We start from the raw sequence: 14390 nt of genomic DNA, 5'->3' as shown, positions 1-14390 counted from the left end.
GTCATCACTCCACAGTAAATTCATTCTCTTCATGAAGTGTATTCACTTAGCAGCCAATCTTAATGATGGTTTAAAAAAACAAAAACAAACAGGTTTTGGTCTGGTGTTTTATACATATTAGACATCCTTGACTGAGTGAGCTTCATTATCGGGATGGGGCTGTTGGCTAGCTTCCATGCTATTCAGCTCATTGATATCGGTCATCCATAATGAATAATACAGAAGGAAAGTGGAACAGGAAGTCACCAGGGTGTATGGATGGAATACTAAAAAGGAAGGATCACTAACGCAGCTCTAGAGAGATCAGTGAAGCTGTAACGTGTTGTAAAGTTACTGGTCATTACAGAGTAGGTTGAAGTTTCATCTGTAATTAGATCATGATTCCATATTAAAAAACAAAAAACTTGTGCTGTTTGCGTTTATGATTATAAAGACACGTTGGTTCTGTAGTGCAGATGGATATAAGAGGATAAGTGGCAATAGCAAAGAGCTGTGAAAATAGTTAGCCAGTATAAAACAGTAGTGTCTTTAATTTGGACTATATTCCAGTTTAGATCCAAGTATGCAGTTAAATCGTCACTCAGTTATAAGCATTGTTACTCAGGCCAGCAAGCTTACATTCAGGCCACGTGAAGCACCGCTCACGCCAACCTTCAGAGGAATGGGTTCTGACTCTGATCTGGTTGTCCGTGTGCGGATGTGGACGAGAGCGGTAGCAGCGGTTGAGGCAGGTTCCCAGGCATGTTAACGTGTCCCTCTGAAGGCTGGGTGAAGGAGCTGGGTAAGGACAAAGGCTGATTGCTCGCAGGCAGAGGCAGAGAGGCGCTGTACTGCAGCGAGCTGGGAGTGGGGGACGTGGAGGTAGGACGCATCTGATTGAGCGTGAGCCGTGGCTGCTCGCTTTGGAATGGATTTGTGACCGAAGGAGCGCTCAGACCTAAAGGGAGTAAGAGTGAGAAACATCATCAGGGTTTTCATGCATGCAACTGTAAAAGGTCAAAGATGTCAGTTCAGCACCCCTCTTCCCATCCACAACTGTTATCTCACAGTTTCACTCAATAATTTCATGATCTGGACCAAAAAAAAAAAAAGTGATACAAGTCATTAAGCTCATTAAGAAATGGGAGGGGTTTCACAGACTTTCATAGAAGTGAAGTTGGGGCAATGGTAGATCAATGGGTAAGATGTTGGACTACTGATCATGAGTTCAAAATCCCAGCACTGCCAAGCGGTCACTGTTGGGCCCTTGAACGAGGCCCTTAACGCTCAACTGCTCAGATGTATAAATGAGATAAATGTCAGTCGCTCCGGATAAGGGTGTCTGCCAAATACCATAAAATGTAAATGTAATGTAAAGCGACGATGAAAACAAAACGTTTAAAGATGATTGACACAGACAGTTTCAAGACCAGTCTGCATTTTGTTCTATGCTTCAAAATTCAAAACGGGGCGAGTGGCGCTAGTTGAAAGTGATGACATGAAGTGCCAGTGTGGAATACAGCCATAAACTAATCACCAAACGGTTAAGCGTTAAAAAGTAAAGTAGATAATGTAGTAGTTCATGAAACCTTTGAATGGAAACATCCATAATTTCAATCTGAAACATCCCACTTGGGCTCACCTGTTAAAAACGGGTTTAAGTTCTTAGGAGCTTGATTCGGCGGGATCAAGGAGTCGAGATTGACGAGCGAGGCCGCTACGGGGCCCAGGAAGGCTTCCGGAGTGCGACAGGTCCGAGACGCCGGCTCTGCTAAACTTTCTCCCAAACGAGACAAGTCAAATAATTCCGGACTTCCCTCACTACGCCCGTTAATGTTCACTTGACCTCCATCCATGGCGTCATCAAAAAAATCTCCATCTAACAGAAATATGTTTAGAACAATAAAAATCAATCAATAGAAAAAAGATATGAGCTTACAGGAAATGAACTAATTAAATCCACGATGGTCATGAACACATTAGTGTTAGTTTACTAAGGGCTTATATTATTACCTGTGGGACTTCCAGGCCGTGGTGATGAGCATTTGACTGGGACAGCAGACCCTTTTTTGTCTGCTGTTAGAGGAGAGAAAGGGTCTATTCCTGTGGCTGCTAAAACACACGCACACAATGATGATATATACACACAGTCATGTGAAAAAATAAATACACCCCATGGAAATTGTTGGCTTTTTTGACATATGTGGAAAAGCAAACGTTTGATCCTCTTTGAAGCGGTGCCTATTAATAAAGTTGATATACTTGAACAGAACCACAAGGAAACTTAGCTTTTTCAATCATTTATTCAACAGAAATATCTATAGAGGTGATATTCTTCTGTGGGAAAAGTAAGTACACCCTTGGCCTCAGAAGCTAGTATTGCCCCCTTTATCAGAAATAACTTCTTGTAGGCATTTTGCATGAATGTCCACCAGGCTTGCTGGAATTTTTGACCACTCTTCCATGCAATATTCTTACAGTTGCAAGATGTTTGAGGGTTTTCTTGTATGTACGACCCGTTTCAAATCCCCCCACAACATTTCAATAGGATTCAAATCCAGGCTTTGACTCGGCCATTCCATAACCCTCCGTTTCTTCCTTTTGAGCCGTTCCTTGGTGGATTTGCTCGTGTGTTTAGGTTCATTATCCTGCTGAAAGGTCCACTTTCGTTTCAACTTTTGGACAGATGGCCTCACATTATCTTAAAGCACTTCCTATCTGAAACAATGAATGCAAGCTGTCCAGTCCCTGAGGCTTTTTTCCTGGCACGCAGGTCAAATTTGTGCAATCTCTTTATATTTGTAGAAACATGCACTTTGGACACCAACAGTTGCAAGTCTTACTAGCAGATCCTGTGATGACTTTTTGAAGTTCTTGGAGACTTCTTTTTGCATCCGACAGCCTTGGGCCGAATTCGCTGGAACGGCCAGTCGTTTGAAGTCTGCACCATTCGTAGATGATTTACCTCACAGTGGAATGATGCACTTCAAATAATTTGGAGATCTTTTTAAATCCCTTGCCAGACTCCTAGGCATCCACAACCTTTGTTTTCTGATGGCCTTTTAGAACTCTTTAGATCTTGGCATGATGACACCACTCGCCTCAAGAACAAAGGTAACACCAGACACTAGATATGAGAGAGGTATAAATAAGACCGGTTCCACCTGCACTCCCTAAGCAAGTTCTAACCACTGGCACCCAATCCTGAACACCTGATTCCAATTTTATGGATTTGAAGGTGTGATAAATGTAGGGGTGTACTTACTTTTTCCATGTGACTGATTTTTTATTTTTTTTTTTTTTGTTAATTTAAATTGTGAAAATTACTACAAAATGTCAATCATGTGTCATTTGATAGAGTTCATCACCTTTATTAATAGGCACTGTTTCAAAGAGGATCAAATGTTTGCTTGTCCAAATATGTAAATAAATAAATAAATAAATAAATAAATAACCATTTCCATGGGGTGTACTTATTTTTCCACATGCCTGTATGTATATAATCATCTGTATGCATGATGATGTATTTATTTTGGTTAATAAAGTTACATGTTCATACCAGGGGCAACAGTTGAGGGCCATGTCTGACTCGAGGGAACAGGACTGGGGGCGTTCTGAGGAGCTTCCCATGGGTCAGGAGGACGTGACCGAGTGTCCCAGGGCTGAGAGTGAAGACTGGAAGGTGCTGCCCAGGAGCTGCCAGGACCTCGAGTTGAGGAGCTTGGCTCTGTTTGAAATTATGGCCCTGTGATGCACTTAGAGTACATTTATGGTTTCTGAAAGATGCTAGGATTAATAATGGCACCCTATTCCTCAAATGAAGTACAGCCCACCACACCTTATTCACTCTGTGGTTTAAAAAGTGGTTTATGGGGAATAATGAAGGTACATCACAGTTTTCATAACATTTATACAATTATTCTCCAAAATAGTGCACTATTAGTAATGTTGGGCCAGTAATAGATATTAGATAGATATAGTGTATGTTTTATCCTGGTCGATGAAGTTTATTTATTGAGAATGATTAAATAAAGGGACTCGTTAAATGGGTTAAGCCTGGGTTAATGAGATTCCGGTGTGAGTGAATAGCAAGAGGAAACAGAAGAACCTCCATCTGAGGTCAAAATCAATGGGCAGCCCCTTGTTCATAGTGCGCACATGATCATCATTAAAGCAAAATTTGGGTATCCTGTGCATCATCCGAGCCTAGTAGTGAACGAGATGTGCATTTTGGACTGTTTCATCAGGATTAGGAAATGTAATGTAATGAGTACACGGACAACAATACCCAGAGAATCCCACGGGTCGACCCTCAGCGGTCCCACAGCCTGCGCTTGACCACCGGCTCCAGCCGGATCCCACGGGTTGGCACCAGGTGGCGCTTCAGAGTCTGGAGCAAAAATATCCAGCAGATCCAACATGGCAGACTGCCAAAGGGGAGAAAGTAGCACTTTTAGACAAGAGATATTTTTATAGGCCATCGCGCTGCGTTCACTGAAAAAGGGCCTTTCGGAAACTGCAGTGCCAGGTACGTAATAGAGAAGGTTAGATATTCAATAGCTCTTATTTATAGCCCATTAAACATTAGTTTCTTTAAGCGTGTATAGATGAATCATATAAAAATAATGAGAGATGATCAGTAATCAAGGCTAACTGTTCTTGGTTCATACCCCTCCTGCTTTAGCTTCCATTTCGCGTTTACTCTCTTCAAGGGCTTTCTGGAGCAACGACTCATCTCCCAGGCGACTTCGCTCCTCCTGACAACCCACGGAAGACACATGGACACAAAAGACATGTCAAGTACAGTCATTGTTGCGAATTTCGTACACACACACACACACACACACACACACACACCATGCTTGCTAATTCTGAAACAAGAATGCAAATATGCAAAGGACAAAGAGAAACCAAATGGGTTAAAAGTGCCAATTTCATTGCTTCCATTGTACAGATCTGGAAGTTGTTTTGGATAATACACACAGATAATGCACAAAAAGTCATCCATTAGCAGAAAAGACGAAGTTTGTGGAGAGGATGTTAAGACTGACCCATTCTGAGTGAGGGGAAATAAGATCACACTTCAGATTTATACAGGTAATGTCTTTCGACTTTCTACTTCTAAATATGAACAAAAGACATGTATATATATTCCTAAGCATGAAGAAAGATATGTTTAAGTGAACAGGGGGGAAAAAAAGTGTTCCGACACCACAAATTAACACCGTTAGTTCTTTTGTTGCAGCAATTAGTATTGTGGTTCAATCGTGGTCCATTCTTCGTGCCAAATCACCTTCAGTTCTACAGGGTGAGAAGGGTCGACTCTGGTCGTATTTCCAAAATCCTCTGTAAGTTTTCCCAATAGGATTTAAGTCAGGAACGTGGCCAGGCCACGTAAGATCTTCTCGAGTCTCGTCTTATTGAAATGTCCCTCTCCTCCACAGATTCAGCTTCTTGGCCAAGGAGATTAAATCTTGATCCAATAAAGTCCAGAGAAGCAGCTCCATATCATGATGCTTCTTGAGATCGTACGTGCAAACCTTCTTTCTCCAAACATGACGGGTTGAATTCTTTCCAGAGTTCTATTTTTTTAAACTTATTAGACTTATTTATTTCCCCCTCACTGTACGTCCAAATAGAGCTCATACCTGCTGATGTTCCTCCTTACTGAGGCTCAGAGCAATCTGGAGCTGCGTCTCTTCGTCCATGTCTAAGGTGACGACAGGTGGAGGCTTCTTTAAAAAGACATGGAGAAGACCGTTAGCTTTCGACATGATTCTTCGGTGACTCTTTGTCGTGCATGTTGGAGAGTGTATCCAGGCAAAAAGCTGGTCACTGCCACACCAAAAGACAGAGGTCAGGCCTTTTATCAACGACACGGGGTCAGAGCAATCGACAGATAAAGCCATCATCTTCCAATTAGGGGAAGAGAGAGACGAGACACAAGCTGGTTAGTGAAGCACAGAGACATGCATGCTCCTCTAACGTTCACGGCAAAGCCGGCACATGCGGCATCAACCACAAAGACACAGGCATGCGAGCGACACAGCAAGGCAATCGAGCTTGGAGCACAGGGGAGGTTAGAAAGCTAGTCCTGGCGGCGCAGTACCTTTTGGGCCTCCTCCTTGCTGAGGCTCATTGCAATCTGGAGTTGTGTCTGTTCGTCGATATCCACAGGAGGAGGAGGCTAGAGGAAACGGGTAAGTGGTCAGACATGTACCGAGCTACACTGACAGCAACTTGACTCAAAGTACAAGGTTTGCTAACTGATCAATATATATTAGAATGCGTGTTACAGCAGGGACGATAAAAGTCTATACAGAGCTCAGGACCCCTGGATAAAGCAGAGAGAGCTACCAACGTCGTATCGGCGCAGAGAGGGAAGATATAAAAACAAGTTCGATCATAAAGACACTCGAGACTGCTCCATGCTAATCGCTAACTGCGTCCATTCGGTTTGTAATTTTTAAAACAAATCTACTTAACAAAAAGATATCATGACATAATATTATGACATAATTTATCATGGTATCGATGATATATTGTCACGATATTATCGTCCAGCCGTGTCCCCCATGCTTTCCGTTACAGGGAATCGACCATATTTTACTCTCGTTTTGGTTTGTCTGCTTCTTTAGCTTTTCTCATATAGCTGTAACAAAATGAAATGGTTAAACTATAAATGTTGGCACCTCTAGGTGAAGTATATACACAACATATACGATTTTGAAGCCGGTCGATCGAGATTCATATTACCGAGTCTCCTTGTACATAAATTTGCAGAGGATGTGAATGTTTTTCATATTCACATTTCTTGTTGAAACGCTCCTGTGAGCGATTTATTGAAATTTAAAATCAAAAACGCATATCATTCGCTATCATGTCCATAGCTTAAAGGGTTACGTTTGTGATCTATCTTGTAGCGCAATAATACTAAAACGGCTTGAGACGAACATCCTGACAATGCATGTTCTTACTTATGAGGATTGTACTGCGATAAAAATTTTTTTTTTTTTTTTTTAAATGATGTAATCAGTCACACTGTCTTTTGGCAGCAGCTGTCCAACATCTGTCTCATCAGGAAGCAGATTCTCAGATCTTGCTGTACATTTTGTAACTCACTGCGAGTGAACATACTTCCATTCTATAGTCTGAAGATGCAGGTAAGTAAATCATGTCCGATTCCACTGTTCAGCTAATTACAAGCATACCATGCACACGGTGACTCAGAGGTCTGTGGTGTTGTCCTGTGAGTTATTCTTGTATAACTCGTTATAGCAAATAGAAGGGATTTTGTATTTGGGATGTTTGAGGTTGCTTTAGGACGATCATCTTACGTTATTAATCCTGTCCTTCGTGAGTGGACTGTGTACGAGCCAGAAAGAGAACGTACGAGCTCTGTACGTGATCCTCACCTTCTCGCTCTCCTCTCGGCTCATGGCCAACGCCAGCTGCAGTTGTAGCTCTTCCTCGCCGCTGGTCTGCGGGCGCGCCTGCTCCAGCTCCGGGGCCAGATGAGGGGGCGAAGTGGACACTGGGAGGAAGCAGAGAGAGAGAAAGAGAGAGAGATCGATCGATGGAGAAAGTATATAAAAATATCTTAATTTATCTAACAAAATAGTCATGGCATTGAGAGACAGTATGGCAGTGACTGCTTCTGCATATTAAGTTTGTACGAGCGAGCACCCAAATGAGTGCGGCTCCATGCCCGGGTGCCTCTCTCACTCTGGTAGGAACAATGGGGTGCCTGTGTAGGGCAGTTTGAGGTGCAGGAGTGCTGTGTGTGTGTGTTTGTAGGGAGGAGAGGGTGGTGTTGGATCTTATTCTCTGTACAAGCTCCAGCACACACACACACATATCCACATCCACATTTTGGGTGGTACTAGACCTCACAAGGCTGCATACGAGTGCCTTAAAGCCAAAAGCCAGTGCCTGGTCTCACCCGGACTGGACCACAGAATAAAAATGGGGGAGCATATATGTACTGTAGAGTGCTATTCCCATGTTTAATCCAACCAATTTAAGGAAATATATTCAGCCCTATAAAAAGTAAACCACGCCAAAATGAAGACTTCAGTACGTTCCCTGACATGGCGACCAATGATCAATTATATACGTGATTGAAAATGACCATTTTCCTTTCAATTGGTATGTTTATTCTAGTCTAAAATGAACAGCAGAAGACCATGTCGGGTTTCCCTCCTGTCAGCCAAGAACAGAAATCTGAGGCTACAGTGGCCACAGGCTCGATCAAACTGGACAGGTGAAGATCAGAAAAAGACCAGGGTGACCAAGATTTTTCCAATCTTCAACTGTCCAGTTTGGGTGAGCCTGTGGCCACAGATTCCTGATCTTAGCCGACAGGAGTGAAACCCGACGTGGTGGTCTGCTGTCGTAGCCCATCTGCCTCAAGGTTCAATGAATTGTGTGTTCTGGGAGATGCTTTTCTGCTTACCATGATTGCAAAGAGTGATTATATGAGTTACTGCAGCCTTCCTGTCAGCTCAAACCACTCTCCTCCAACCAGTCTCATTAAACAAGGCGTTTCCAGCCGCAGACCTGCTGCTCGCTGGACGTTTTTTTTCTTTCTTTTTTCCACACCATTCTGATCATGTTTCCTCCCCTCCCCCCCCTTCCTCATTCTGATGTTTGACGTGAATATTAACTGAAGCTCTGGACCGGTCTCTGCATGATTTTTTTTTCTGCATTGCATTGCTGAGACACTGATTCAATGATAGCAGGAATATACAGGTGTACCAGTGTTCCTGTTTATCATCTTTCACATCTTCACAGAAACTCGAATGGGTAAAGCACAACAGTATTGAGAAAAGGTTGTAAGGCAAGAAGTGTCTTCGTGGTGTTGAAAGACACCCGGTGTGTACTCGAACAGAAAATCTAAATCGTCTTCATCTCTCTGTAGGGTACGGGACTGCAGGAGTGCGAGGAAGAGTTATTTTGGGTAAAAGCAAGCACAAGCAACTCACCGAGAACGTAACGCTCTTGACCTGTATCTGCAAGGTTCTACGCATTGGACTTCAGCCTCATGACTGGGAAACTGGTTATTCGCATGAACGAGCAGGTGTACAGGTGTTCCTAACAAAGTGGCCTGTATGTACATTCTGAATAAGGCAGTATTTTCCATACTGCAGTTAATAATGCACTTAATGGTGGGCAACGTAGCCGTGCTCGTTCCTTGGAAAGGGGCATAATTCTAGTTGCTATTAATAGAACAGGTTACTAATTGAAAGGAAAATGCCATCGCTCCTGTCAAACTTTAATCCTTTATTTCTAGGCCGGAGGTATGGAAAAAGTCTCGAGCTCTTTTTTTTGTACTGTCGGTGAAAACCATTCTTGATAGTTTTTAACTAATTATGGACGTTACAAGTCCACCGCACTTTTTTCCGACACGTCTCAGAGCATGTGAGGAATCTGGAAAATCCAGCGGAGTAGATTGTGAAACGAGCTGCTCCTTTGGAAACGAGGTCATCTGGTTTGGGGCTCGTGTTCTATAAAGTATGCGGAGAATGAAATCGAGCAGAAAAACCCCAATGACTCGGAACGGCTCCTCTGACGGACTCCGAATGTAGCGCCCCACAGACTCGTATACACAAAACACACAGAGTGCCTTCCTGGCTCACTGGCCTCTGCTGGACGGTGGGAGAAACCGAGCAGACATGCCACTAAAATATCAGATAAGCTCATGACTGACACGTAAGCGTTTCACGACCATGACTCCAGCGCAATCATGTACCGCACAGCTCAGAAAAGCGATTCACGCTAAAATTTGCCGGGGACCGGAGGGAAAAGGGGTGGGGGTCAGATCAAGAAATACGATCACTCTTCATAAGTGTACAAAAATCATCAGATGAGACCGAAATCGACAGTCATGAACACCATCAGTAAAACTGTACACAAGGAAAACCCTCCTGTATAACATGGTGGTGGATTGTTGTTGCTGTGCGGCTGCTTTGGATCATAATTTCCGCCGTTGCCTCTGCCAAGAGGTTAAGACTCGGCTGTAGACAGAAAAATCGCACGATAACGACCCCAAACATGCATCCAGATCAACACGGAAACGGTTGCACGATACACAAATCGATGTCATCTGAACTGAAGAAGGAAGATCACATGCACAAATCTACAAACTATAAAACAAGCTTAAAAATGTCCTGCACGGAAGAGTGGATCGAAATGCATCGACAAGTCTCTCCAACCTTGATTTAGTGCTAGAAGAAGAGAACTAAATATTACTCGTCAGGGTTCTAGTGTTTTCACTATTTAATCAGAGAAGTCCAAGCTCGAAATATGCACGCGTTAATGATTTTTAGGGTATCAAAGGTGCCAATAATTCTGGAGTTAACTCTATGGAAAGAACGCAGGCGAAGGCGTTGCCGAAACAGAGCTGCATACCACAGCAAGGAGAGAAACAGAAGGAATTCGTGTCCGAGGTAATTCCGAGTCAGAAATAAAGAGCGTAATAAAAGAAAAAAAGAAAGAAAGAGAAAAAGCCCCAGTTCATTTCCTCAAGCTCGCTTTTGTTTTATTTTGTTTTTCTTTCTAGTCCTACGTGAACCTGAGCCAACTTTTACCTACTTACAGTGGTCATGTATTACAATGTTATCAACTGTATTTTAAAACGATTGAGTTCAAAAGTTTACATCCCTTACAGTTTCTCTATTTAAATAAAAAGTGGGGAAGTGCCTTGATTTATCTACAAAGAAAAAAAAAATTGTTAAAAATGAAATGTGGGTGTTATCCTGCACCGAGACAAAACAATCCAGACATAATGGAAAAATAGTTTAAAAAGAACCCATTAGTCAAGGCTTTGCCATGAGGCTCTCCAGATCTGATCTAAAGAAAGCAGTGTGTGACATCTGGCAGAGAACGGGACACGTGTCAGGAAAAAAAATGGACTCTGTGGATACGGAAGAGGTTTGAGGAAATTGTATAATGGTAATTGTTGAATTCTCGAATCTGATTGGTCGGAAGGTGGCTATAGTTCAAATGATAGCCTTATATCAATGTGTTCAATCTAATAGGATGCTTATGCTACACTTGTGCTATACAGCTGTGTGTGTGTGTGTATTACGCATCATGTCTGGTGGGAGTTCTATGGTAGGACGGTATGAGAAATTCCATCCCATGCTGCTCCAACATATTTAATTTAACACACGGGTTAATGATCACACCCTGCTTTGTTGAAGGTGTATTAACCTAAATCTGGCGTGTGGCTGTCGGCACCTGAGCTGCCCGTCCCTGCTTTAGAGCTAAACCAAACACACTTCCTGACGAAGTGAAATAAACCAGTCCTAGTGGCATGCATGAGTGATTACTCACTACAATCTATTCATAGAGACTCTTACTCACAGTTGAACGTGGGGGGCGAGCCTCGAGATCGGCCGTACGTGTCCCCGTGGACGGCCGCCATGCTGGGTTGGCTGGTGCGGCTTCCCGAGTAGGGCGGAGGCATGGAGCCGTACGCCATGACGTTTCCGGTACGGGCCATGCGCTCACGTGTCGTCTGAGCCTGGCCCCTCTCTTGCTTCAGTTTCTCTTTGTCTTGGAGCAAAGAAACGAGCTGCTTGGCCTTCTCACGCACATTCACGCCCTGGTCCTGGCCATCACGGTCTATGTACTGGAAGTCCCGGAGCGTCTGGATGGTGTGGATGTTCTCCCTGCATTGCTGAGCCACGCGCTCCGAGCCCGTCTTCACCAGATAATCCAGCAGCGTCAGCGCCTTGTAGACGTGACGCCAGTTCTTGCCGTGGTCGTTCATGCGCTTCCAGATGATACCCATGACCTCGGCGAAGGCCACCACGTTGAAAGTCAACTCGGCGATCTCGATCATGAGCGAACCCGAAGGACCCCACGGGTCGTTGGAGGTCGCTTCTCGCACTTTGATCTCCGCCTCCGTGTAGTTGTTTACGATGTTCTTGACGGAGCGGCGCAAGGACGAAGTCGTCATGGTGTTCTGATCGGCGTTAGCAGGACAACGTTGCCTCTCTGCTCGGCTTTTTAAGAGAGCTCGGGGTACAGAGACGATTCAGTGTCGCTTTGAGGATCGAAGAGGACCGCGTCGCCCAAATTCAGAAAAGTGCATCGGAGTCCGCTAGGCTATGAACCTAGTGCAAAAACAAGTGGGAAAACACCATAAGATTAAGTTTCACACCAACAAAACTCCCAGCGAAAGCAGTTTACCCAGGCGTGAGTGACTCCGTAGCCTGCTGACAACACTCCATGAACCTTAGTCAGAAAATAACCACCCACCCTTAGAAAAACAAATCAGGTTTCAATGTATACAGGATCATTACGTAGTCAACAATTCTTTGTAATAACCTTAAAAAACATCCAGCTCTGCGCTGGCGAAATCTAACAGTTCCGGTGGACAAATAAGCACAAATTAATTTTAAGAAATGTATTTGTCTTCACAGTCGGAAATGCTTATTTGGCCATTAGCTCATCGTTTCTCACAAGCTAGGACGATTACGGATACTTTTCTGACAGATTAAGGCGAGTTCCAGACTAAATAGGATTATCAGTGCTGGAAGATATCTCAGTAGTGTAATTCAATCTTAGATCAGACCTAATTCAAGTGCTGAAAACAGACTCGAGTGCACACTAAATTAACCTCAGAAACAGGAAAACTGATTCTCAGGACTTACAGAAGAGTGTAACGAGTATGTCACATTGCCACCATTTTACCAGCACTGCAATCTGTATCCATGGAGGAAGCTGACTGTAATAGCTTATGGTACCTGACTGGCTTAACCAGTTTCAAATATGCACGTGTAAAGGTAAACACAGTTGGCCATTTAGAGGTCGAAACGTAAAGTTTACTGTTTCAGTGTGGGTGACATCCAGATGACATCCTGAGATATGAAAAGGAAGTCGGGTTGTGCGTGCGTTCAAATGACATCATCCTGCACTTCAGCATCTCATCAGATTTTCTCTCCAATCAAACGCGCTCTAGAATCTGAAATGTCCCGCCCCCAACATTATAAAAATCCACTACACTAACCGTCAAGTACGGCTCATCCCGAGCTGTGAGGTATGCTAAACGTGATTGGCTATTTTTTTTAAAGGGGGAGGAGCTACAATATGTCCCGTCCTGACTTACAGTTTCAGTAGAAATTACGTCAACACGAATAAGACACTTTTACTTTTGTTCTCTCCAGACTTCCGTATTGTTCACGCGAACGAATTGCGAACTGTTTAACATGGCTACAATTGGCATCGTTTTGAGTTTTGCTATATCTGCCCCGTCCAGGCAAAATGGGAGCGTGCCGTTATCTCAGACAACTTAATCTAGCTAAACTAATCCAGTTTTCTTAGTTTTTTCCAAGTTGGAGGGCTGAAATTCTGGAGTTACAAGTTTCACTCAAATGCAGCATAAGATCTGGTCAGTTCTGTGGTTATAAAACGCTTACTGAAACTCCAGCTCAACTTCCAGGCGGTTTTCTTCCCGATTAAGCCTGACAAATGAGTTCTGTCTTAATGGAACGAATGTGGTGTAGAACACATAAGCTTTACTGGCAGATCATAACAGCAGTCTCAGCGGACTGCACGAAGGAGAAGTATCTTTCCGTGATCGATAAGAGAGCGCATCCTCTGTGAAACTCTGGCTCTGAATCAGGGCTGCGTTGTGATCATGTGACTGATACAGTAGGTGCTGCAGTTACAGTTTATTAGAAAGTCGCCCCTGAACCCTTGATGTTAAATGGTTAAAGATGTAAATGCTGCGATTCATTAAAAACACCCACAGACACTCTCATAGTAGAATACTTGTAGTGTCTCAGAGTATTCCTACCCAAGGGGTCAAGACAAATGGCACACCAATCCCAAGATGGCATGACATCACATTTACAGACCAAATACTAATTTTTAAAAATAAATCAGACTGACTTAAGGAGCATATACCACCGTTTAACATTGGTATCACATTGCTTCTGGTCAGTAGATCGGGTTTTAAAAATAAAATAATTCTCTACGGCAGAAACGAATGCTATTTTTGATTTCCAGAAACCTCAGTGTTGAATCCACACCGTAAAGAAAACCGAAAGTATTCCTTTTTAAAAGTGACCTGGCCAGAGTTTCTGTCATAGTTATCTAAACAGTTTATTATTCCACGTAGATTATTTGTAATAGTTCGTGTTTATATACATATTTAGATGTACATGACTCTAAACAAAATCCAACGTAGCTCATGTTGGATTTTGTTTAGCGTCACACACATCTAAATATGTATAAGCCAAGACATCAGCTATTAAATGCACACACACGTATGCATACTATATAAATATAATACAATATAATCAAACATTGTCCTCCTGGCTACATGCTGAAATATGTGCAAAATATGTGTGAAACGATCACCGAGGGGAATATAAAGTAAATGACAGTCCTTTCTGGAG

General features: G+C 43.1%; 1 protein-coding gene across 8 annotated transcripts in view; it reads right to left on the bottom strand.

Annotated features, from left to right (window-relative positions):
* Positions 1-23: 23 nt before the first annotated feature.
* epn3a (epsin 3a) overlaps positions 24-14390 on the bottom strand; it is a 22614-nt gene continuing 8247 nt past the window's right edge. For 3 of the 8 annotated variants that reach the window (XM_053612922.1, XM_053612920.1, XM_053612921.1), the window contains exons 2-11: positions 11347-12101; positions 7395-7513; positions 6089-6166; positions 5628-5714; positions 4650-4736; positions 4268-4406; positions 3539-3706; positions 1993-2091; positions 1622-1858; positions 24-937 (exon numbers count right to left, since the gene is read on the bottom strand). In XM_053612922.1, the coding sequence (XP_053468897.1) occupies positions 654-937; positions 1622-1858; positions 1993-2091; positions 3539-3706; positions 4268-4406; positions 4650-4736; positions 5628-5714; positions 6089-6166; positions 7395-7513; positions 11347-11944 (1896 nt within the window). In that variant the 5' untranslated portion in view covers positions 11945-12101 and the 3' untranslated portion in view covers positions 24-653. The remainder of the gene's footprint in view (positions 938-1621; positions 1859-1992; positions 2092-3538; positions 3707-4267; positions 4407-4649; positions 4737-5627; positions 5715-6088; positions 6167-7394; positions 7514-11346; positions 12102-14390) is intronic. The other 5 variants (XM_053612923.1, XM_053612924.1, XM_053612925.1 and 2 more) reach the window with 5 other exon arrangements.

This window comes from Ictalurus furcatus, chromosome 24 (genome assembly GCF_023375685.1).
Source record: "Ictalurus furcatus strain D&B chromosome 24, Billie_1.0, whole genome shotgun sequence".
Taxonomy (NCBI): domain Eukaryota; kingdom Metazoa; phylum Chordata; class Actinopteri; order Siluriformes; family Ictaluridae; genus Ictalurus; species Ictalurus furcatus.
The sequence above is the reverse complement of the archived record's forward strand: the minus strand, read 5'-3'. Positions and strand labels throughout refer to the sequence as shown.